Source organism: Hypanus sabinus, chromosome 3, assembly GCF_030144855.1.
Source record: "Hypanus sabinus isolate sHypSab1 chromosome 3, sHypSab1.hap1, whole genome shotgun sequence".
In the NCBI taxonomy this organism is placed as follows: Eukaryota; Metazoa; Chordata; class Chondrichthyes; order Myliobatiformes; family Dasyatidae; genus Hypanus; species Hypanus sabinus.
This window is the reverse complement of record NC_082708.1, coordinates 15,984,280-16,009,542: the sequence shown is the minus strand read 5'-3', so window position 1 is coordinate 16,009,542 and position 25,263 is coordinate 15,984,280. Positions and strand designations below refer to the sequence as shown.

At 44.4% G+C, this 25,263-nt stretch overlaps 1 protein-coding gene across 1 annotated transcript in view; it reads left to right on the top strand.

The window, feature by feature from the left end:
• The window catches only part of LOC132391062 (arylsulfatase D-like), a 111,238-nt gene that overhangs the window by 52,955 nt on the left and 33,020 nt on the right, over positions 1 to 25,263 (top strand). Inside the window, exons 2-5 of the mRNA XM_059963754.1 lie at positions 3,697 to 3,761; positions 4,710 to 4,859; positions 17,231 to 17,352; positions 24,122 to 24,244. Of these exons, the coding sequence (XP_059819737.1) occupies positions 3,739 to 3,761; positions 4,710 to 4,859; positions 17,231 to 17,352; positions 24,122 to 24,244 (418 nt within the window). The 5' untranslated portion in view covers positions 3,697 to 3,738. The remainder of the gene's footprint in view (positions 1 to 3,696; positions 3,762 to 4,709; positions 4,860 to 17,230; positions 17,353 to 24,121; positions 24,245 to 25,263) is intronic.

The following is a 25,263-nucleotide window of genomic DNA, read 5'->3' as shown; positions in this document are numbered from 1 at the left end:
AAAAGGAGTAACCGGAAACCCATAACACGAATTGCAGAGTTCAATCTACAAACCGTATTGAATAAACCTTGCCCAAGAGAGCAAGAGATCGAACATGAGTTGACAAGTCCTTGAAAGAGAGTCAGTCCATCGGTTGTGGAATCAGTTCGGTGTTGGGGTGAGTAAAGTTATCCATGCTGGTTCAACCAACCTGATGGTTGAAGGATAATAAATGTTCCTGAATCTGGTGGTGTGGGACCTAAAACTCCTGTACATCCTTCCTGTAGGCCCGAATGATGAGGGATCCTTAATGACAGATGCTGCTTTCTTGTGGCAGCTGTCCTTGTAGGTGTGCTCAATGGTGGAATAGACTGTGTCCTATCCACTACTTTTTGTAGACCTCTTAGTTCTTGGATATTGGTATTTCTATACCAGGCCATGAGACAACCAGTCTGTATGCTGTGCATCTATGGAAACTTGTTAAAGTTTTGATGAAATGTCAAATCTGCACAACCCTCTAAGAAAGAAGAGGTACTGCCTTGCCAAATGATGGTGCATTACGGTAGCATCAAAATGCTTTACAACCCCAGCAATCAGGGTTCAATTCCTCCCACTGACTGTAAGGAGTTATATACTCCCATGACCACATGGATGTCCCCTGGGTGCTCCAGTCTCTTCCCACATTCCAAAGAGTTGTGGTTAGTGAGCTGTGTGTCTGCTGTGCTGGCTCTGGAATTGTGCTAGCCTCCAGCTTAATTCCTCACTGATTTGATGCATTTCACTGTATGTTTTGATGCTTAGAAGAACATATAGCAAGTAAAGCCACTCTTTACCTGTCAAGACCAGCAGAGGAGTGAGAGATCCCTTCAGGATCACAACACTCGTTTGTTATTGATCATGGATTATTGATTCAGTCACTGTTGGACCCTTGGGAACAGAGCAAAATGTTGTTTATTTATTGAAGCACAGCATGGAATAGGCCCTTCAAGCCAGGCTGCCCAGCAATCCCCTGATTTGAATCTGCGCCTGATCATGAGGCAATTTACAATGACCAGTTGACCTATCAACCAGTACACCTTGAGACTGTGAGGGAAAATCAGAATACCCAGAGAAAAGCCACGTGCGGGGAGAATGTACAACCTCCTTACAGACCGTGGCAACAATTGAACCTGGATCACCTGTACTGTAAAGCATTGTGTGAACCATTGTGCTACTGTGCCACCCCATGTGAAAAAATACAAATATAGACGCATATGCTGTGCCTATACCCTGGACAGATGTTAATTACAGTTGAGCATTCTTAAGGCTCCTTAGCAGTTAACAGGAGGGCTTAACCTTCAAGTTGATTGGGGTAAGGATTGGAGAGTTAATGAGGATGAAAAATAAACGTTTCACTCAATGGGGGGCGAATGTCTGGAATTCACTAAGGAACCATTATCTTTGCCTATAAACAACCTGCTGGAGGGGCTTAGTGAGTCGAGCAGCATCTGCGGGAGAAAAGAAACTGCCGGCATTTCAGATTAAGATCCTGCATCAGGACTGAGAATGGAGAGATACCCAGTGTAAAGAGGAAGGAGGGAGGAGTGAGATGAGTTCATGGTGATTGATGGACTGATCAGTGGTGTAAGTTGATAGGCAGTTAGTTCTAGGGAGGGTGGAGGGGCACAGAGCTGGAGCTGGGAGATCATGGCAGGTGAATCATAGATGGAGGGAGACAAAAAGAAGGAGAAAAGTAAACAAGAAGCTCTTGTGTGTCTATTGCCTTTCAGGGCTAATAGACAAACATAGGAAATAGGACTAACTTAACATTCATGTTTTTGATGATTACAAGCATATTTTGTTTATATGCTTTAAATATTTATAACTTCTGATGTCTTGTGCAAAGTTAATTGTCCTCTACTCTGCGTTAAGTGCTGCAGAGGTTATTGTAGAGATTAGAGCCAGTGACCCAGTTTCAATTCCCGACACTGTCTGTAATGTCACATACCCCGTGATGGGTTAAAGAACCAGCAGAAATGGAAAACGCATTAGAGTCTGGGATTGCTAATAACTAACAGTGTTTATTAGTAATTACGCAATACACTAATATAAAGGCAGGTATATCAAACAGGTTAGCAATGACATATATATGCATAATTGTGGAAATAGGAACAAAACCAGGCTCTTTCAAACCTAGGGGTGAATGGATATAGTCTTACAATGATGAAGAGAGTTCAGTTCAGTTCGAGGTAGTTGGTTGAGTAACGTTGGAGAGAGAGAGAGGTGAGAGGTGAGCTGATGCCGTCGATCTTTCTGTTGTCTGAAATCCCCGTTGTCCTCCGAAACCCTGTTGAAGTCACCGACTGTGACCATAACATGTACAACCGTTCTTCAGTGATGGAATTATCACCCAGGTGAGAGTGGACACACAAATAATTCCCTACCTGTTGCACCCTTTCATACTGCTGAGCCACTGATCGATTTCCCCGAATCGATCCTCCAAAAACCCAGCCTGCCTCTGGGTGCAACGAAGCTCGTTCAGTGTCCGAAACTGTGTGTCTGTCTGTGTAACAGCGGACCTGGTTTCTATCTCTACATGTTGGACACTGTCGTGGTTTCTCGTGCCCCACAAACGACCAGGAGACGCAGAAGATTCTTCAAGAAGTATTAAACTTTAATTTGCAAATCAAAGTTGAGACAGTCAGTGAGCTCGTCACTGATTGCCCACCGATCCTTATGCATAGCATTTTTTATAGCAATCTCCTGGTTTAGTTGCATTAGCATATCCAAAAGGTCTATAGTTGCGTATCACAAGTACATCCACCACTATTGTTTCTACCCATTGACTTAATCATGTTCTAATCTACATCTCTTAGCTACCTCTCATTAACACACCATTGTCTTCTACATTCTTAAGATTTCATTCTCCTACTAAATTGGGTACATGCATAGCAAATAGCAAGTTCAAACTACATAATCTACATCAAGGCTGACTACATAGTTTTGGTTACACAGCAAACAAGTTCAAAGCAAAACATCTCTTAGCTACCTCTCATTACTACACCATTGTCTTCTACATTCAATTGGATACATGCATAGCAAATAGCAAACTCAGATTACATAGTTTTGGTTACACAGCAAACAATGCAACTTTTATACTCCAATATCACCAGCTGTCCATCAACCTGCTCTGTCCTCCTCTCTCTGTAAGAACTTTACAAGCAGGCAAGTGTCCTTGTGGAAAGGTAAACAACTTGTAGAGAAACCGTAACATCAATCTTTCAAGCAGTTTCTGTCTGTCTCTCTCTCTCTCTTTTAATCACAGGGACTGTGCGTTGGACACCTCCCTCTCTCTCTTAATAGCAGCACAGTTCATAGGGTCAATTCTAAACCCTGTCAAAGTAAGGAGTTTGTAAGTTCTCTGTGTGACTGTGTGAGTTTCCTCTGGGTGCTCTGCTTTCCTCTCACATTCCAAAGACTTACGTACAAGTAGGTTAATTGGTCACATGAGTGTAACTGGGCAACGTAGGCTTGTTGGGCTGAAAGGGCCTGTTACTGTACTGTATCGTGAAATAAATAATTAAATAAAAGTAATATCAACTGAAATACTTCTTGCAGTTACTACCTTTTTGTCTTTACTAGTTACTCATGACTCTGTTCTTGCCTCTTTGTTTTTATGTACATCTCTTTCAAAGGGTCTTCAATGATTAAAAATAAAATTCTCTCTTTTCACTCCAGAAAACTGCAACGAGACAAAGTTTCTCCAGGAGGGACAAATCAATGGAGTTACATATAAAACTTGGGTAAGTTTCACAAACCACAATCAGTTTGAAGAATGCTGCGTCTGCAACATTTCCAAAACTAAATTTATTTAATGGTCTTGATTAAAAGAGTGGCTGCCAAACGTAGCTCCATCCACCACAAGTGGAAATTCCCAGTGGTTAAACATTTTAATTCCGATTCCCCTTCGCATTCCGACATGCTGGTCCATGGCCTCCTCTTGTGTTACAATGAGGCCACTCTCCGAGTGGAGAAGCAACACCTAATATTCCATCTGGATAGCCTCCAATCTGAAGGCATGAATATCGATTTCTCCTTCCATTTAAAAAAGTAAAATTCCTCATCCACCCCTCATCTTCCATTCCCCACTCTGGCCTCTTATCTCTCTTCACCCGCCTATTACCTCCCCCTGGGTCCCCTCTTCCTATGGTTCACTCTCCTCTCCTCTCAGATTCCTTCCTCTCCAGCCCTTTATCTTTCCTACCCAATTGGCTTCACCTATCACCTTCTAGCTAGCCTCCTTCTCCTTCCCCTCCCCCATCTTCCCCCCTTCCTTTCATTAGATGCTGCTGAGCTCCTCCAGCATTTTGTGTGTCTTGTTGGTTTAAACATGTTTAAAATGTCTAGTATAATGGGGACACGTTGTAAGACCTCTTGCAGTGAGGCTTTGAAGCAGTCCTTCGGTAATAACTCAGCCATGATCAAATGGCAGAGCTGACTCAATGGGCCAAATGACCTAATTTTGCTCCTGTATAATGGTCCTTTTGACATTCCTGTGAGGAACTGCATCTCATAGCACACATCTTGCCAAGGTGCAGTCTGAAAATTAACCCTGATGTAATTTATTAGTAATTTGTGACAAAGCCATTGTATTTTATGGATTAATGTAATTACTTTTAAAACAAAATGCTCTATATTTGTAGTGAAATGCAGGTTAGCTTTTCTACTCACACTCTCTCCTCTCTGCGCAGGAACATTGTGGCTGTTATTCTGTGGTTCAATTCTATGCTAATGATCTGTATAAACTGCACAGAGATTGACTATCAGCCTAACATTGTACTCATAATGGCAGATGACCTCGGCATTGGCGATATTGGCTGCTATGGAAATAATACCATAAGGTAATGATTTTTGACCTTTGACCCTTTGCCTGCCTGGCAGATTGTGGAGCTGGAGGAGGCAGATGCATATTGAAGTGAAAGGCATTGGCTTCTGTGGGTAAATTATTGAGTTGATTTTGGTATAAGTGTCTCATTAATGCCTTGGAAACAGAATTACAGGTTTCCCCTCTATCCGAAGGTGGACCGTTCCTGTGAAACCGTTTGTAAGCTGAAATGTCGTAAAGCGAAGAATCAATTACAATTAATTTATATGGGAGAAATTTTTGAGCGTTCCCAGACCCAAAAAATAACCTACCATATAATACCAAATAACACACAAAACCTAAAATAACATGAACATATAGTAAAAACAGGAATGATATGATAAATATACAGCCTATATAAAGTAGAAATATTGTACGTGTGGTGTAGTTTCACTTATCAGATTTGGGAAGACAGCAAGCCAAAATCGATTTGGAGAAAAAAAATTGACACGCACACACATGCGCACACAACTGCCCACCCAAGGCTTCACGGTCATGGTAGTCTTTTTCGGGTAAACACAAGTATAAAGCGGGTGTCTTTTTTCCCTAGAAGCGAAAATCCTCTTTGGTTAGCGAAAACAGGTACTAACGTGGGTCTTTTGTAACAGTAAGCTGTTGTAAAGCGAACGTTCAAAAATCGGGGTCCACTTGTATCACTCAAGTTTGAAGTAAATTTATTATCAAAGTACATATATGTTACCATATACCACCCTATAGTCACAGTAGAACAAAGCAACACAATAGAACCAATGAAAAACTATACACAAAGACTGACAAACAACCAATGTACAAAGAAGACAAACAAGGCAATAAATACAGTAATAATGAAAATTATAATAAATAACAATATTGAGAACATGATTGTATGTTGGTAATTTCTTTATCAATATATCATTTGTATTCTGTCCATATTACTAATACTAATAAAAAGATTTAGAAAGAAAGAAAGAGAACATGATTGTAGAGTTCTTAAAAGTGAGTCCACAGCTGGTGGAGTCAGTTCAGTGTTGTGAGTAGTTATCCATGCTGGGTCAGGAGCCTGATGGTTGAGGGGTAATAAGTGTTCCTGAAGAGGCTACACACAGGTTGGAGAGAGAGATTTAAAATGAAGCATTCACAGGCTTTTGACTTTATCCAGTGGCCCAATCAAATTGCAATTCATCAGGAAGGCAGATAAATAGCGTAGGGCCAAGCGGAGCGGCCATTGTGTGGGTGGACCAGTGTTAGAGTGAGGAAGATTTGGCTCAACAGTCTTGGGCGAAGTAAGTTCCTTCTTCATTCTTTGTCTGCTTGTGTGTTGTTAATGCAGAGAGAATGGCTCCAGGGGCTGGGTTGAGTTCTTTGTGTGAGACGTGGGAGTTCTGGGAGACCTCCACAGCCCAATTAACCACATTTGCACCATTTGAGCTGAGCTGCAGCTCCTCAGAAAATGTGAAATGGAGCTGAAGCTCATTGACCTTCGGCTCATACAGGAAACTAAGGTGGTGATAGATAGGAGCTACAGAGAGGTAGTCACCCCTAGGCTGCAGGAGGCAGGTACCTGAGTGACTATCTGGAGAGGGAAAGGAAATTGGCAATCAGTGCAGAGCACTCCAGTAACCATTCCCCATAATAATAAGTATACTATTTTGTGTGGGAGGTGCAACCAACCAGGGGGATCTGCAGCCACTGGGTCTCTGGCACTGTGGTTCAGAAGGGAATGGGGAGAAAAGAACTGCAGTAGTCATAGGGGATTCCATAGCTAGAGAAGTAGAGATGAGATTCTGTGGACATGAAAGAGGCACCTGGATTTTGTGTTGCCTTCCAGATGCCAGGCCAACCAGAAGTGTTGGTACGTATTGGCACCAATGACATAGGTAGGAAAAGGGAGGAGGTATTGAAGAGAGAATTTAGGGAGCTAGGTAGAAAGCTGAAAAGCAGGACCTCGTGTGCCACATGCTTGCCAGTGCGGGTAAGATTAGGATGATTTGGCAGATGGGCATTGGAGAAGTTACGAACTGTACAAAAGGCAAGGTTTTCACCTGAACCTGAAGAGGTCCCATATCCTTGCAGGCAGGTTTGGCGGATCTGTTGGGGAGGATTTAAGGAGATGGAAACCGGACTGTTAGAGCTGAAGATGGCGCAGTTGGTATACAACTAGATGCAGTGTGAAATGAGACTGTCTGTAAGGAAAGGTGGGCAGATGATAAGACAAAATTGCATTAGGTGGGATGAGTTCAAGTAAAAAGTGATGAATACAAGGTGAAAGTTGTATATTTGAATGCACACAGCATACAGAATAAAGTAGATGATCTTGTAGTGTAGTTAGACATTGGCTGTATGACTTTGAGTCACTGAGCCGTAGCTGAAAGAGCAACATGGTTCGGAGCTTAACATCCAAAGATACATGATGTATCAAAAGGACAGGCAGGTAGGCAGAGAGTGTGGGGTGGCTCTTTTGGTAAAAAAAAAGAAATCAAATCCCTAGAAAGAGGTGACAATGAATCAGAAGATGTGTAATCCTGTGGATAGAGCAAAGTAACTGCAAGGGTAAAAAGACCCTGATAGGAGTTATATACAGGCCTCCTAAAAGTAGCCAGGATATGGGCTCCAAATTACAACAGGAGATAGAAAACACTTGTCCAAAGGGCAATGTTAAGAAAGTCAAGAGGGATTCCAATAAGCAGACAGATTGGATTGGTGCTGGATTCCAAGAGAGAGAGTTTGTAGAATGCCTACAAGATGACTTTTTAGAGCAACTTGGAGTTGAAACCTCTTGGGGAAAGACGATTCTGGATTGGGTGTTGTGTAATGAACCAGATTTGATTAGGGAGCTTAAGATAAAGGCACCTTTAGGACACAGTGATCATAATATGATAGAATTCACCCTGCAATTTGAGAGGGAGAAGCTAAAGTCAGATGTATTGGTATTACAGTGGAGCAAAGGGAATTACAGAGGCACGAGAAAGGAGCTGGCCAAAGTTGATTGAAAAGGGACACAAGCAGGGATGATGGCTGAACAGCAGTGGCTGTAGTTTCTGGGAGAAATTCAAAGGTGCAGGTAATTGTTCATCTGTTCTGTTCTAATAAGTGTGGGGTAGCCACACTGGGACTCACCCACAAGTTGCGTAGACTTCTTGTACTGCTTTACCCTTTCCTCAGTATGTGTATTAATTAGTGCCTTTGTTGATCGATTGAATGGCAGGTGAACTTAATGAGTACTTTGCATCTGTCTTCACTATGGAAGACACCAGCAGTGTGCCAGAGGTCCGTGAGTGTCAGGGAGCAGGAGTGTGTGCCATTACTATTACAAAGAAAAAATGCTAGGAAAACTGAAAGACCTTATGGTGGATAGGTCACCTGCGCCAGATGGACTACATCCCAGAGTCTTGAGAGAGGTTGCTGAAGAGATAATGGATGCATTGGCCATGATCTTTAAAGAATCACTTGATTCTGGCATGGTCCTGGAGGATTTGAAGATAGGAAATTATAGGCCAGTGAGCCTAACCTCAGTGGTTGGTAAAGTGTTGGAGTCTATTATTAAGGATGAGGTTTTGGGGTACATGGAAACTAATGATAAAATAAGTCAAAGTCAGCATGGTTTCTGAAAAGTGAAATCTTGCCTGACAGGTCTGTCAGAGTTCGAGGAAGTAACAAGCAGGGTGGACAAAAGAGAAGCAGTGGATGTCATATACTTAGATTTTCAGAAGGCATTAGATAAGGTGCCACACACGAGACTGCTTAACAAAATAAAATCCTATGGCGTTACAGGAAAGAAACTGGCATGGAGAGCAGAATGGCTGACAGGCTGGAGGCAGCGAGTGGGAATAGAAAGGGCCTTTTCCGGTTGGCTGCCATTGACTGGTTGTGTTCCTCATGGGTCAGTATTGGGACCACTACTTTTCAATTGTTTGTCAGTGATCTGGATAATGGAATTGATGGCTTTGTGGCAAACTTAGCGGATGGTACATAGATAGGTGGAAGGGAGGTAGTGCTGAGGAACCAATGCGATTGCAGCAGGACTTAGACAAATTGGAAGAACGGGTAAAAAAGTTGCAGATGGAATACAGTGTTGGGAAAAGTATGATAATGCATTTTGGTAAAAGGAACGATAGTGCAGACTGTTATTTAAATGGTGAGAAGAATCAAGCATCAGAGGTGCAGAGGGACTTAGGTGTCTTTGTGCAAGACTCCCTGAAGGCTAATTTGCAGGTTGCGTCTGTGGTTAAAAAAAGGCAATGCAATGTAGGCACTTATTTCAAGCAGAATCAAATAGAAAAGCAAAGAGATAATGCCGAGCCTTTAAAAGACACTAGTCAGGCCAGCTCCAGGCCTGTACTCACTGGAATTTAGAAGTATGTCGGAGGGGGCTCATTGAAACCTACTGAAAGTTGAAAGGACTGAATAGGGTGGATGTGGAAAGGATGTTTCCTATGGTGGGGGTATCCAGAACTAGAGGGCACAGCCTCAAAATTGAGGGGTGACCTTTCAGAACAGTGGTAAGGGAGGAATTTTTTTAACCCGAGAGAAAAAAATCTGTGAAATGCTCTGCCACAGGGGAGGCCAAGTCCACATGTACGTTTAAAACAAGAGTTGATTCCTGATTGGTCATCAAAGGATATGGTCAGAAGGCAGGTGTATGGGGTTGAGTGGGATCCAGGATCAGCCATGATGGAATAGTGGAGCAGACTCGATAGGCGAACTGGCCTAATTCTGCTCCCATGTCTTAAGGTCTCGGACCCAGTCTTCCATCTACAGTCTTGCCCCTTTCCAGGAGCTCAGAGATGGTCACTGCCCAGTGGGACCCAGCCCCTTGTCTGCACTGGTTTTGCCCTACTGGTCTTGTTTTACACCCCTCCCCCCACACCTCTCTGGAGACTCTCAGCAGCTTATGGTGAAACGTTACACATGAAACCTTCCCAAACGGAACTCACAAATCTCTTTGTCTGTGAATCTTGTTCACTGATCCCACTTCTCAAGCTCACGGTAACTCACAGTGTAATGGTTCGCTGGATCTCGTATAAAAGGGGTCTCTGTTCGGGCACCAAATTGTTAGGGAAATTCGATTAAAGTTGATCACAAGTAAATTAGACTTGGACTTCAAAGTAAAGAGAGCTTTAGTCACGATATTGTGGGGAGTGAAACTGCGAACGGTGGGTTTCGAACTCCAAATAATACAGAGAGCACAGCTCCTTTTATGCAGTTACAAATTGAGCAAAGTGCAAAGGCTGTTGGATTCTCTTGTGAATTACAAAAGGAAAGCTTGGTTCACATGCAGTTCTCTAATGATAAGCTACACCCACAGCAACAGCCAAAAATTTAAAATTCAGTCCTATGCACATTTTTGGATTAACAGACAGTTTATCTCATATCATTAAGGCTAATTCTCACAAGATCATAAGCAACTGCAAGTGTTTATTCTAAGACTTGTCTCTGCTAAAAACCTAGGTCATATCTCTCGCAAACTAAATTACAAACTGGTTTCCATATTCACAAGCCAATATTAACCCTTTGTCCATCAAAATCTTTAATTCACATGCTTTCCTCCACAGGATGAGTTCTCAGGGTGCTTTGAGGCACATGGTAAAATAGGCTTCCTTAAGGGAAAATCTTGCCTGGCAAAGCTGTTGGAATTCTTTGAAGAAATAATGAACAGGATAGACAAAGGAGGATCGGTTGATGTTGTTTAACTTGGATTTTCAGAAGGCCTTTGACAAGGTGCCAAATGTGAGGCTGCTGAACAAGTTAAGAGCCCATGGTATTACAGGAAAGATGTTAACATGGATGAAGCAATGGATGATCGGCAGGAGGCAAAGAGTGGGAAGAAAGGGAGCCTTTTCTGGTTGGCTGCCGGTGACAGGGCTCAGTGTTGGGACCACTTCTGTTTACGTTATATGTCTGTAACACTTACCCAACAGGCTGGTATATATATGTAGGGGAAAAGGAGATCCAGCCATACACCAACCCCAACTCCTGTACACGCAGGTGCTGTGAGAATCGAGTTTTTGCCTCGCGCCGCCCACAGTATCAACTTCACACCAAATACCGTTATGAAATACACTTTAAAGAGTTTACTAACATTAACTAAAGAAGGATTAGGCAATACAATATATATATATATACACAAGGAACAAAAAAAAAGGCGCCAACTTATCAAAGTTCAGTCAGTGTAGTGCACATCTTAGGAGCTCAATCAACGAACCGACGACCCATCCGACCGCCACTCCGTCGCATCTGGGACCACCCCGGTGGTCTTATGAGCAGTCCAGGGCACGTCCACGTTCCTTGGCGTCTTCCTCCCGACTCCCCTCACACCAAAAACCCACGAAAACCCCTCCCCCAAGTTCCCAGCCTCACAAGACACAATAACATTCCCCATTGATTAACAAATGAATACAATTACCATATTTGTCATTTTAAAGTGAAACAACGGCGAGAGAAACACTTATCAGACAAAGAAGCATTCCTACTCGTAACAAACCAAAGAAGCCATTTTGAGTAACATACACAGGACATTGTACATTCTCTCCCCACCAGCAAATGTCATGCCCTCTTGGTATTACTAGAGTTCCCCAAAGCTTCTTGCAACACACAAAACCCAACCCAGGTGCAGAAAGCAGTGACATAACTATCCAGAGCAGTAGAAATCACACTCGGTTCTCCCTGTACCACATATGTCAACCGCTCCGGGGGGCGCCTAATCCTCTGAGATCTCCATACCCCTTCTGCCCCACTGGGCTCCCTCGTCACCTGCGAACCCAGTGTCTCGGACACCCCAGGTCTACCTGACAGACCCGCACCCCCTTCCTCACAGGGTTCCTCCCTCACCTGAGATTTCTCCGGCTCACGCTCGGGTTCCACCCTCTCTCTCGCCAATGTAGGCTGTCTCTCCATCTGACCCTCAAGACCTTCCGTCCTCTCACCTAATTCAGTATGGGAAGGGCCAGGAGCCTCCTCTCCTGGTACTGGAGCACCAGCGAATGGGAACAGGGGCCACTCATCTGAGTCGTCCTCTTTCGAATCAGTAGCCATTCCCAGGTGAGGGACCCGTCCCCGCTCTTCAGCAGCGGGCTCTTCCCATTCTCCGCGCCCTCGCAGAGTCCTTGTACTAGGCGTAACCTCCCACTCGGGCTCCTTATCCACCTGCACCGCTTGACCCAGTGGCAGCAGGTGATTCCGATGGAGTACCTTGATAGGCCCTTTCCCATCCTCGGGTTTCACCTGGTAAACTGGCAGGTTCGGCATCTGGCTCTCTATTACATAGGGGCTGGCTGCCCATCGATCTGCCAACTTGTGCTTACCAGGGAGTCCCAAATTCTGTAAAAGGACCCAGTCGCCCGGCAATAATTGGACAAACTTCACCTTTCGATCATACCGCATCTTATTCCTCTGATTTTGTTTGGTAGCCGCCGCCTCGGCCAACTCGTACGCCCGCTGTAACTCCCTCTTCATGTCGTCCGGGGCGTCTACTAACAGGGCTTCTCCCGTCGGCACTCCTGGGAATCTGGGGGTCCCCATCACTAGTGCTACCTCCCCTGGTCGGATCACCTTGGGCCTCGCCTGCGTACACCACACCATCCCTTGTTTACACTCTGGGTCCAGCCCTAGGGAGGCAACCCCTTCTTTGAACACTTCTCGAAACACTGGATGCACCGAGAGGGTCTCCAGAAAGTCTTCCCCCCCCCCCCTTTCTCCTTACAAGCTCCCAGGAGCTGTCGCACCACAGGGGAGTTAGTCCCCACCAGGAGGGCAGCACCACCGGTTTCCACTGGGTCAGGGCACACCAACACCAACGTCTCAATAGCTTCGGACACTCCCACATCACCCTCCGAGAACTCCAATCTCACCGATAGGTACCTATCATACGGGTAGTCACCCTCGCTCACACCCCAAATCTGCAGGGCGTCAAATGGGGTTACGGGCAAATGCTTTAGATATTGGTTGTAGAAAGACCGGTACAATAAGGTCACCTGCGATCCCGTATCAAGAACAGCTTTTGCGTAAACTCCCTCTATCCGTAGACCCACACTGACACGAGGTCCTACCAGCCCATCCGGAATAGAGGCGTGGGCACCCGGTGGTCCCCTGGCTGATCTCTGGGAACATGTTCCTCCAGAGGCTCCAGTCCATTTCCTCACTGAGCCTCTCCTAAGTTTCCCGACACCTCTCCCTTTTTAGTCGTAGGGGTGCTTGTCCTCCGCGGGACTCCTTGTCTCTCACAATTCCACCTAAAGTGTCCCTCCTCTCCACAGCTATAGCACACTCTCGGCTGCCTGCAGTCCCACCTGAAATACCCCTCTTTCCCACAGTTAAAGCACACGCTGCCTGCCGCCTCTCCTCTCCCAGGACGGCTCCCGCTCCCAATCCACTGCACTGGTCGCCCCTGAGAGTGGGTACCTCCCCTGTCCCTCCCCTCCAGAGGGGGTTCCCTACTCCCCGGGGGGTTATCATTCCTCCACCCAGCCACCACTTCCTGTATCGCTGAGGATCGCTCCCGTAGGCCCGCGCCCCTTTTCCGCCCCAACACTCCCTCTTCCTCCCGCACCTCTCTAATCAGTTGCCCGAACGATGGAGGGGGGCCTTTCCTATAAGCCTGCCGGATAGTCCACGCCACCTTGTCCTCCTCCAGAGAGCCACTGAATATCTGACTCATCCTCATGCTAGCCACATCAGGCGCCTTCACTATTCCCCCCACCCCCCAGCGCCACAGCCCCGAGAGCATCCCCTCCCCCCTACAGCTTTTCCCCTCTCTGTTGTTCCAGGCGTTGGAACTCTGCTAAAAGCAGCCAGGGTTCCCCTGACAACCCAAACGCTCCCTCCAAAACTTCTACACATTCCTCCACTGAGGCCCCAGGCTTCTCAGCTTTCAACTCCCGGACTGTTTTGGCTGCTAAACCCCTCAAACTTCCCACTAATTGCTGCCTTTTCTCCTCCGCTGAGCCTGGCCACTCCTCTAACATCAAGGACGTATGCTCGATCCAGGTCTCATAGTCCACCTCCCCGTCCGGAGTAGGCTTGGCTCCAGAGAACACCCCCAGCTTCAGCCGTGGCCTCTCGACCACTCCCACCAGGGAGTTAAGCGCGGCTGCCAGCTCCGAGGTTTCCACCCTACCTGGGGAGCGGGGCTTAGTCACGACTCCCTCCTCTCACCTCCCTTTACTAGTGCCGGGCACCTCTCTGGGGTCCACCTCTAGTTCTAACTCCTCCTCCGATGTCTCCTCAGCCTCATCCTCAGAGAGGGTGTGGAGCCCCCACGGCCCCGCCTCCCCCGGAACACTGACCGTCGCCGGCAGTTCCACCGTCCTGACTTCAGCACTCGTACGAACCAACACCCAGCTAGCCTCCACCTCTTTACCACACCGTCTAGCTACCAATTCTACCTGCCCAATACCCTTCACCGAACTTAAGCCCCACACTATCGCGTCTCCCGAAACTCGAAAATTCACTCCGCTCACTACGCATGTGTACTGCACCGATACACCTTCAAATTCACACCAACAAACAATCTTATCTCTGTCCATCTCCGCTCTGCTGCCTGCGCAATTCCACAGCCCCAGACAATCCAATCCCGGACGAGCCCCCACAAATGTAACACTTACCCAAAAGGCTGGTATATATATGTAGGGGAAAAGGAGATCCAGCCATACACCAACCCCAACTCCCGTACACGCAGGTGCTGTGAGAATCGAGTTTATGCCTCGCGCCGCCCACAGTATCAACTTCACACCAAATACCGTTATGAAATACACTTTAAAGAGTTTACTAACATCAACTAAAAAAAGATTAGGTAATACAATATATATACATACAAGGAACAGAAAAACAAAAGGCGCCAACTTATCAAAGTTCAGTCAGTGTAGTGCACATCTTAGGAGCTCAATCAACGAACCAACGACCCATCCGACCGCCACTCCGTCGCATCTGGGACCACCCCAGTGGTCTTACGAGCAGTCCAGTGCATGTCCACCTTCCTCGGTGTCTTCCTCCCTACTCCCCTCACACCAAAAACCCACGAAAACCCCTCCCCCAAATTCCCAGCCTCACAAGACACAATAACATTCCCCATTGATTAACAAATGAATACAATTACCATATCAGCCATTTTAAAGTGAAACCATGGCGAGAGAAACACTTATCAGACAAAGAATCATTCCTACTCGTAACAAACCAAAGAAGCCATTTTGAGTAACATACACAGGACATTGTACATGTCAATGCTTGGGATGATGGAATTGATGGCTTTGTGGCCAACTTTGCAGATGATATTGATGCAGTTATCGAGAAGACAAAACATCGGCTGTATTTCTTTAGGAGTTTGAGAAGATTTGGTTTGTCAATTAAAACACTCAAAATAGACCGCTAGAATTGGAATAGGTTTATTTTTGTCACATTTACAAGGCACGATGAAAAATTTCTGCAATATTCGAGAATCAACGTTTAAGTTAATTTATCATGTCTACATAGAACCATACACTCAGCAATCGCCCTGTTAAGTACTGCTCATTAATGCAAATGTCTAATCAGCTAATCATGTGGCAGAATGTCATTGCAAAATTACACACAGACATATTCAAGAGGTTCAGTTGTTGCTCAGACTAAAGTTCAAAGTTCATTTATTATCAAAGTATGTATACATTATCCAACCTTGAGTTTGGTCTCCTAACAGGCAACCAAGTCACAAAGGAACCCAAAAGAACCATTAAAAAAAAAGACGGTCAAACACCCAATGTGCAGATAGAAACAAAAACAAATCATTCAAACAATAATCTGCAAAGAGATTCCCATAGTACAGCACAGAGTCGGTGGTGTCCAGACGACCATCTCTGAACAAACAACACGTTGAACTTTGAAGTGCATGGACCACAGCAGTAGAAAACAACACCATGTTCCACTCCTGTACCTAATAATGTGGTCACTGGGTGTATAGTGAAGTGTGTCTGAATCGACAACCGACACAGCTGAGGACGTGCTGGGGTCCGTCCGCAAGTGGCCGCACATATTTCGGCGTTAGCATAGCACGCGCACCGTGCTCGGCAGAACAAAACAGGACAGAATAAGCAATGAGACAACAACAGCAAAACAAGCTCCCCATCACACACAGACGTTGTCCTTTAACCACAGGACTGGCCTCCAGTAGACTAGGACTTGGGGCTGTATGCATACTGTTTACATAGATCAAATCTTTACACAGCGCATTGAGGATGAACAAGGATAAACAATAAAAGAATGCAGAATAAAATGTAACAGTTACAGAGAAAGTGCAGTGCAGGTAAACAATCACGTGATAGATCATAACGAGGAAGTTTAGGGGGTCAAAAATCCATTGTATCTTATCAGGGAACCTCTCAATAGTCTTGTAACAGCAGGAGAAAAGCTGTTCTTTAGACTGATTCGTATCTTCAGCAGAGGATGGAAGAATATCCGGGATGGCTGGGGTCTTTGATTACCCCTGCTGCTTTACTGAGGCAGTGGAAAGTATAGACAGAGTCCATAGAGGGGAGACTGATTCCCATGATGTGCTGAGCTGTGTCCACAATTCTCTACAGAATGTGGAAGGAGGAGTTTTCATGCAGTTGGAAATGCAATTGTCAGCCTGCAAATTCCTGTAGCATTAAAGCAAGAGAAAGTTGGAGCTGAGAACGCGAGTCTAACTATGTGCTTTACTTTCAGCAAGGCTTGCACATATCGTGTGGTGACATAATGATGGATGCTATTCAAGGATTTTTTTTACATATAACCCATAGAGTAATTAACAAGATTGCCTAATCAACAATACACTTACAAGATTACTCAAATGTTACTGAAATATTAAATACGCCACAAGCAAAATTGATGTTGCAAAGCAAGTTCAGTTACTGTGTTCTTAACATTTATGTATTTTTAAAGATTAGCTTTATTTGTCACATGTATAGCAAAACATACAATGGAGTACATTGTTTGTGTAAAATCAAATCAGCAAGCATTGCGCTGAGCAGCCCACAAATGTTGTCACGCATCTAGTGCCAATATTTGCAACTCACTAACCCTAACCGTGCATCTTTGGAAAGTGGGAGGACACTGGAGCACCCAGAGGAAACCCATGTAGTCATGGGGAGAACGTACAATCTCCTTACAGGCAGATGTGGGAATTCAACCCTGGTCGGTGGTCATAGTTGCTGTAAAATGATGCGCTAACCACTTCACAACCTTGCCGCCCTTTAATTTACCTTGATCCTTCCATGGATAGAGGGAAGGCACTGAGTAGAGCTATGTAGAACTAGCCCCCCACAAAAGAAAATAATCTTCAAAGCACTGCACCATTGGGAAGAACCATGCCAAATGTGATGTTGTGCCCCTCCATCCCAATAATAATTGGTTTCTCTCCAATAGAACTCCCAATATTGATCGCCTGGCTGAGGAAGGGGTAATGCTGACCCATCACATAGCGGCTGCTCCATTGTGCACACCCAGTAGGGCTGCCTTTATGACAGGCCGGTACCCTATTCGCTCAGGTAAGGTTGTGTGTACAGCAACATTTCTGCGTTACACTCTGTCGCGGTTACTTGAGAAAACAAACGTGAACTGCTGAGAGACTGAGACGGCGTGACACACTTCCAAGTACTAAGTTCCAAGTCGAAAGTAGTACGTTCGATCATTTATTAAGAAACCAGTAAAGACAAATGGTCGTACATAGCGATTAAAAATATAGTAACAGTGAAATGAGCAAAATAAGCAAAGTTAAATTAACCAACTGAGTGATACAGTAGTTAATTTTTAAAAAATCCACCTAATTGCAACCCCTATCCCTAATGCTGGCCCACATGCCCCACACCTGAGCACTGATTCCCTACAATCCAACATCAAACCCCTCTTCCCCCCCAGACTGAACATAAGTAATAACCTTAACATATTCATAACCCTGAACTTAAAATAGGTGTAAGGAGGAGGAAGTTCTCAATAAAGGCAAGTGTTGGACCAGGTTAATGAAGGTGTGGGCCAAATCAAAGTCACTAGGTTGTGTGACACTGAATCCCCAGTAATGAGATCAAGAACCACAGAGGGATAATTTTCCTACTGCCCGCATAATTACACCTGCCTCATTTGCTTCTAGCGCACCCCAACACATGTGACAAATTACCATAATAAATGTGCAACATAAAATACAATGCAGTCAGACAGAAAATAGATAGGTGGCTCCTTCACGTAGTTTTGTACATGTGAGTTATTTTAATGAATTGAAGAGCTTCCCTTGAATGCAGATCAGTTCACCCGATTGATTTTAAGGTCAGGCAGCTTCTATGAAAATGAATAAAGAGAGAGAGAGAGAGTGTGTGTGTGTGTGTGTGTGTGTGTGTGTGTTCCTCTCAAAGTGAAAACCAATTTCTTCAAGTTGGTCTAAAATTATTAAACACAAAATAATTCATTGCATAATTACTCACCTCCTTCTAGTCAGTATTTAGTAGATGCACCTTTGGCAGCAATTACAGCTTTGAGTCTGTGTGGATAGGTCTCTATCAGCTTTGTACATCCGAACACTGCAATTTTTCCCCATTCTACTTTACAAAACTGCTCAAACTCTCTCAGAATGCATGGGATCATAAGTGAAGAGCCCTTTTCATGTCCAGCCACAAATTCACAATTGGATTCAGGTCTGGGCTCTGACTTGGCCACTCCAGGACACTAAATTTGTTGTTCTTAAGTCATTACAGTGTAGCTTTGGCTTTATGCTTGGGGTCATTGTCTTGCTGGATAAATTCACTTTACCCTCTACAAACCTTCCAGGGCCTGATGCAGTGAAGCATCCCCACAGCATGATGCAGCCACCACCATGCTTCATGGTCAGAATAGTGTGCTTTTCATGATGTGTGGTGTTTTGCTTATGCCAAACATAGCATTTAGTCTGGTGGTCAAAAAGCTCAATTTCAGTTTCATCAGACAATAGAAACTTCTTCCAGCTGACTTCAGGTTCTCCCATGTGCCTTTTGGGAAACTAGTCAAGATTTCTTTTTTTGTAATTTATTTTTTTATTCTCTAGCCAAGATTTCATGTGAGTTTCTTTTCCCCAACAGTGGTTTTCTCTTTGCCACTCTCCCATAAAGCTGCAACTGGTGAAACACTCAGGCAGCAGTTGTAAGCGCAGTCTCTTCCATCTCAGCTATTGAAGCTTGCAACTCCTCCAGAGTTGTCATAGGTCTCTTGGTGGCCTCCCTCACTAGTTCCCTACTTGCATGTTCACTCAGTTTTTGAGGATGACCTGCTGTAGGCAGATTTACGGCTGTGCCCTATTCTTTCCATTTCTTGATGATTGACTTAACTCATATATGTCAAACTCAAGGCCCGCGGGCCAAATCTGGCCCGAGGTGGAATTTTCTTTGGCCCGTGAGATAATATCTAATTACTATTAAAGCTGGCCCCAGTAATTGAAGCGCCAATGGCGTATGATTATGGCTAATGCTGAGTTTATTCAGGTACCAGGTTTTCAGGGTTTTTAGTGTTTATTCGGTTTCCCTGGTTTATTTCCTGAATATCATTAATGAATAATTTTTTTTTCTATTAGGGCTGGCCCACCAGTATATTGCATGCACCACTAATACTACAAATCCCACAATGCACTGCCAGTGCATTGCTCACGCTTGCCTTACTCTCTCATCAGCATCCTTATGGCGCTAGTCACGTGTGGTCAACTTTCAGCTATCCCTCACCCCAAAAATGGCTGAACGAAAGGTGGACTTTGAAAACAGGGGTTTTCAAGGCAGGTGGGAGGCAGAGCATATGTTCGCAGATATAAAGGGCAAACCTGTTTGTCTTGTGTGCGGAGACGGTGTAGCTGTAATTAAAGAATATAACGTAAGACGACACTATGAAACGAAACACCACGACAAATACAAGCATCTGGACAAGAAACAGAAGCCAGCGATGTGCGGTCAAAAGAGTGGATTGGTGGGCAGGATCCGGGAGAAGATGCAGGAGGAAAACGGCGCAGGTGAGCTGACAGCTCATCACTGCATCATACACCAGGAATCGTTGTGTGGCAAAGCCTCGAAAATGGAACATATAATGAGCACCATAACATGAGCAGTTAACTTCATAAGAGCCAAAGGTTTAAATCACCGCAAGTTCAAGTCGTTTCTGGAGGAGTTGGGTTCAGAATATAATGATTTGCCCTATCACACAGAGGTGCGATGGTTAAGCCAAGGAAAGGTGCTGAAAAGATGTTTCGATTTGCGTGAGGAGATCTGTCAGTTCATGAAAAGCAAAGGGAAAGACACAACAGAGCTCTGGGATAAAAAGCTGCTTTGTGAAATGGTGTTTCTGTGTGACATCACGAGCCATCTCAATGCGCTCAACCTGCAGCTTCAGTGGCGGGGTCGTGTGATCACAGACATGTACGCTGCAGTGAGGGCTTTTAAAACCAAGCTGCGCCTGTGGGAGACGCAGAAGCAGCAAGAAAACTTGAGCCATTTTCCGTGTTGCCAAACTATGAAAGAGCAGGTTTCTACCGCAGTGTTCCCACGTGCAAAGTTTACTGAAAAACTTAGCATACTTGGTACCGACTTCACACGGCGATTTGCCGACTTTGAAGCCCAAAAAAGCAGGTTTGAACTGCTCAGTAATCCATTTGCAGCTGACGTGGAAAGCGCACCAACCAACATACAAATGGAGCTGATTGAACTCCAATGTAGTGACACATTCAAGGCAAAGTATGACTCGGTGGGCGCTGCACAGTTTCTACATTTCATTCCCGACACAATGCCCCAGCTGCATACCCAAGCTGCTCAAATGCTCTCTATGTTTGGCAGCACATATCTGTGTGAACAACTGTTCTCTTTGATGAAGATAAACAATACATCACACAGGAGTCGTCTTTCTGATGAACACCTTCACTCAATTCTGAGGATTTCCTCAGCTCAGAGCCTGACTCCAAACGTTGATGAACTTGCATCCAAGATGAGATGCCAAGTATCTGGCTTAGACTAGTGTGAATCACAGAGTGTTGGCCTGTGGAAAAATGTTTTCATTAGAAATTACTCCTGAAAAGCTGCAGATAAAGCCATAAGAAATAAATGCAACTTATTTTTTATTTATTTAATGTTCAATGTTGTTTTTGTAGGCAATAACCTAAACTTTGTTAGTTCCAGGTTAATATGTGTAGTAAATTAATTTCAATAAGTTTTGCAATAAACGCTGAACCAGTCCAGCCCTCGACTTGTACCGATTTTTTAATTTTGGCCCACTGTGTATTTGAGTTTGACACCCCTGCGTTAGGTCTACATTTGTGTTTGCTAATGCTTGATTTCAAATGGTTTATTAATGGAAAAGGTATGGCTCCCAAAACAATCTTAGCCGAAATAGCATTGTTTCTTTCTCGTTGCCTACTTTCTTCTAATCTATGCCTATAAGTTAATACCAATCATAAAAAGAATGCTTGCTAGGCAATCTGCTTCATAAAAAATGAAATTCGTAAAATGAAACAATTTTAGATATAGCAGAGACTGAGACATGAGAGCAGGTTGAAAAAATGAAGGCAACGAAAGCTGTGGGAGCATGCACGTGTACACAACTGATCCGGCCCGCATGAAGTCACATTTTTCTCAATCCGGCCTGTGACCTAAAATGAGTTTAACACCCCCGTCTTAACTGTACTCCAAGGGATATTCAGTGACTTGGAAATTTTCCTGTATCCATCTCCTGACTTGTGCTTTTCAATAACCTTTTTGCAGAGTTGCTTGGAGTGTTCTTTTGTCTTCGTGGTGTAGTATTTGCCAAGATACTGACTCACCAGCAGTTAGACCTTCCAGATGCAGGTGTATTTTCACTACAATCAATAGAAATACACAGTGATCACCGTTTAACTAATTATGTAACTTCTAAAACCAATTGGCTGCAGCAGTGATGATTTAGTGTGCCATATTGAAGGGAGTGAATACTTATGCAATCAATTATTTTGTGTTTTATATTTGTAATTAATGAATTAATTTGTAAGTCCGGGTTGTAGCGAAGGAAGGGTCCAGCCTGTTTGATGAGTTTTAGTGTTTTTGCATCACCAGCACCAATGCTGCCACCAACATACAGCCACAGCTTGTGTATTGTGCTGTAGGTTTTCTATGTTTCTAAGACTGCACTTGCTGTAACAGACTGGTAAAAGATCTCCAACATCCTGCTGCCCATATTGAAGGATCTCAGCTTCCTTAGCAAATAAAGTCTACTTATCCCCTTCTTTTAAATAGCTTTGGTGTTGGTTTTCCAATCAAGTCTATTGTCGAGGTGACCACCCAAGTATTTGTACTCCTCCACCACTGCAACTTCTTCTCCCAGAATGTATATTCGACTCATCACAGGCCCCTTCCTGCTAAGATCAATTACCGTCTCCACGTTCAGAAGAGGGTGATTCCTCCCGCACCACTCCACAAACTTATCTACCAGCACTCTGTACTCTGACTCCTGCCCATCTCTGATGAACCCAGCCACCGCAGACTCATCAGAGAACCTCTGCATGTGAACACAACTCGGATTTGTGCTGAAAGTCTGAGGTGTACAGTGCGAACAGAAATGGAGCCAGGAGACAGAATTGAGCCTCCATCACCATCCTGTGTACCCACCACTCTCTGCGGCTTAAAAAAAATCTTACCACTGGCATCCTCTCTATTACGTTTACAGAGAAAGTGGAGAACAGGCTGGCAATATAGTGTAAGTGCCACAGGGAGGTAGACTGAGAGATAAAGAGTTCAAGACCCTGCTGTGTGAAGTCCTTGCATTAGCTGGTATACAACAGCTACCCCACTCTAACAGAAACGATTCAACTCTGTTCGGTGATGTGAAGTTCAGGACTGGGAATGTCAGGACCTTCATGAATAACCCCAATAGAGAATGGAAAGAAAGCAAATCCACAGGGGGATGTCTGAAGAAAGAGGGAAGAGAGTGGTGGTTGAGGAATAAATGTTGACTCACACCCACCAGGAAAATTCATCTGCAGATACAGGAACAATTTGACTGCTTCTTCATCTAGGGTTATCAAATCCTTTGTGTTCACAGTTTGAATTGTTTGTGACATTTACCAGGAGCATTGTAGATGAAGGGCTCAAAACACTGATGAGGATCCCATTCACCCATCTCACAATCTCCTTGACCCACTACCATCAGGAGGAAGGTGCAGGAGTAAGATTGACAGACTGGGTAACAGCTTCTATTCTCAGGCTGTGAGACAAATGAAAGAATACTTTACTGCCACCGAGGTATCATCACCAGGACACCGAGCTGTTCACTGTTTACCTGTGCTGTGCACTTCACGTGCATTTTGCATTATATTTTATTAACTTATTTGTGCTAATATTTTGTTTTTTCTGATCAGTGTGATATATGTATTGCGGGTACACCGTGGTCTGGAGGAACATTGTTTCATTTGGTTGTATATATGTATAGTCAGATAACAATAAACTTGAACTTGAATTATATGCTGTTGATACTCAAAGCAAAGCCAGCAATAGTTTTGGCTGTCAGTCAAAAGTCCTACCTTCTTCATATTCTGTTCCATTGGAGTCGAGGGACCTAGAGCTCAGGAAGAGGGGATGACAAGGGACCAAAACCAATTGCTGGCTTTTAATCTTAAACAATAAACCAACTCTACATTGGTGAGTCCTGATGTAAATTGAACTGCTTCGTTGAGCACCTCCACACCATCCACCACATACATTACTTCCTGGTGGCCAAAGGTTTTAATTCTGATTCCCATTCCTATTCTGACATGTTGATCCATGGCCTTCTCTTGTACTAAGATGAGGCCACCCTCAGGGTGAAGGGGCAGCACCTTATATTTAGTCTGAGTACCCTCCAACCTGATGCTATGAATATTGATTACTCTTTTCAATTAACAAAATTCTACCCCCCCTCTATTCTCCTCTCTAACTTTTTGTTTTTTTTTCTCACCTGCCTATTACTTATCCCTGGGTCCCTTTCTCCTGTTGTCCTCTCTCCTCTCCTATCAGTTTCTTTTTTCTCCTGCCCTTGACCTTTCCCACCCACCCAGTTTCACCTATAAACTTCCAGCTAGCCGCCTTCCCCTCTCCCCCCCCCCCAGCTTTTTATTCTGACATCTTGCCCCTCCCCTCTCAGTCCTGAAGAAGGGTCATGGCCTGAAACATTGACTGTTTACTCTTTTCCATAGATGCTGCCTAATATGCTGAGTTCATCAGGCATTTTGTGTGTGTTGCCTTGGATCTCCAGAATCTGTGGATTTTATTGACTTCCCAATAAATCAACTAATTGTTTGCACTTTGATTCAAGGTATGGACAATGGTTACAGAGTCCGTGTCCTTCTCTTCATTGGCGGCTCTGGTGGACTCCCAAGAAATGAGACAACGTTTGCAGCAATATTACAGAAACAGGGATATGCCACAGGCATTATAGGTACGCCCCAACAAAATATCGACAGTGGTTTTCATTTACTTATTCATGGGATGCAGCAGCTGCAGTCCGTCCCAGCATATTAATACCTTGTTATTCCTTGTTTTGCACTATACACTCAGTGTCTACTTTTTTAGGATAATCTGTACACCCGCTGTTCATGCAAATATCTAATCAGCCAATCATGTGGCAGCAAATCAATACATAAAAGCATGAGGTCTTGGTCAAGAGGTTCAGTTGTTTCTCTGACCAAACATCAGAATGGCGGGTGGCAGCAGTGGGGGGGTGGGTGGGAGGAAGTGTGGTCTAAATGACTTTGACCGTGGAATGATTGTTGGTGCCAGATGGGGTGGTTTGAGTATCACAGAAACTTCTGATCCCTTGGAATTTTCACTCACAACAGTTTCTAGAGTTCACAGGGAATGGTGCGAGAAACAAGAAACATCCGGTGAGTGACAGTTCTGTGGGCAAAAGTGCCTTGTTAATGAGAGAGGTCAGAGGGGAATAGCCAGATTGGTCCAAACTGACAGGAAGGTGATATTCACTGAAATAACCATTACAAAAGTGGTGTGCAGAAGAGCATCTCTGAATGCACAACATCCCGAACCTTGAAGTGGATGGGCTACAGTAGCAGAAGACCATGGACGTGAACTCAGTGGTCACTATATTAGGTACAGGAACTATCTAATAAAGTGGACTCCGAGTATATATTTGTTTTTCTAATTTATAAGTTTTTTATATCTTTGCATTGTTGTCATAAATTGACACATTTCATCTCATATGTCGGTAATAATGAATCTGATTCTTATTCAGGTGTTCAGGGGTTGTTCAGATTGAGTGAATTCGGTTTCCTAGGGGTGAAAGGTCACCAGGAGGAAGTGGGATATGGTGTTGAGTCAGATCAGTCTCATTGAAAGGTGGTGCAGATATGAGGGTCTGTGTAGACTGGACTGGGTTAAATGACAGGTACCCTCCCCGGGAAGGATGTTAGCGTATCACAATCTGTTATAAGTACGGGCTTT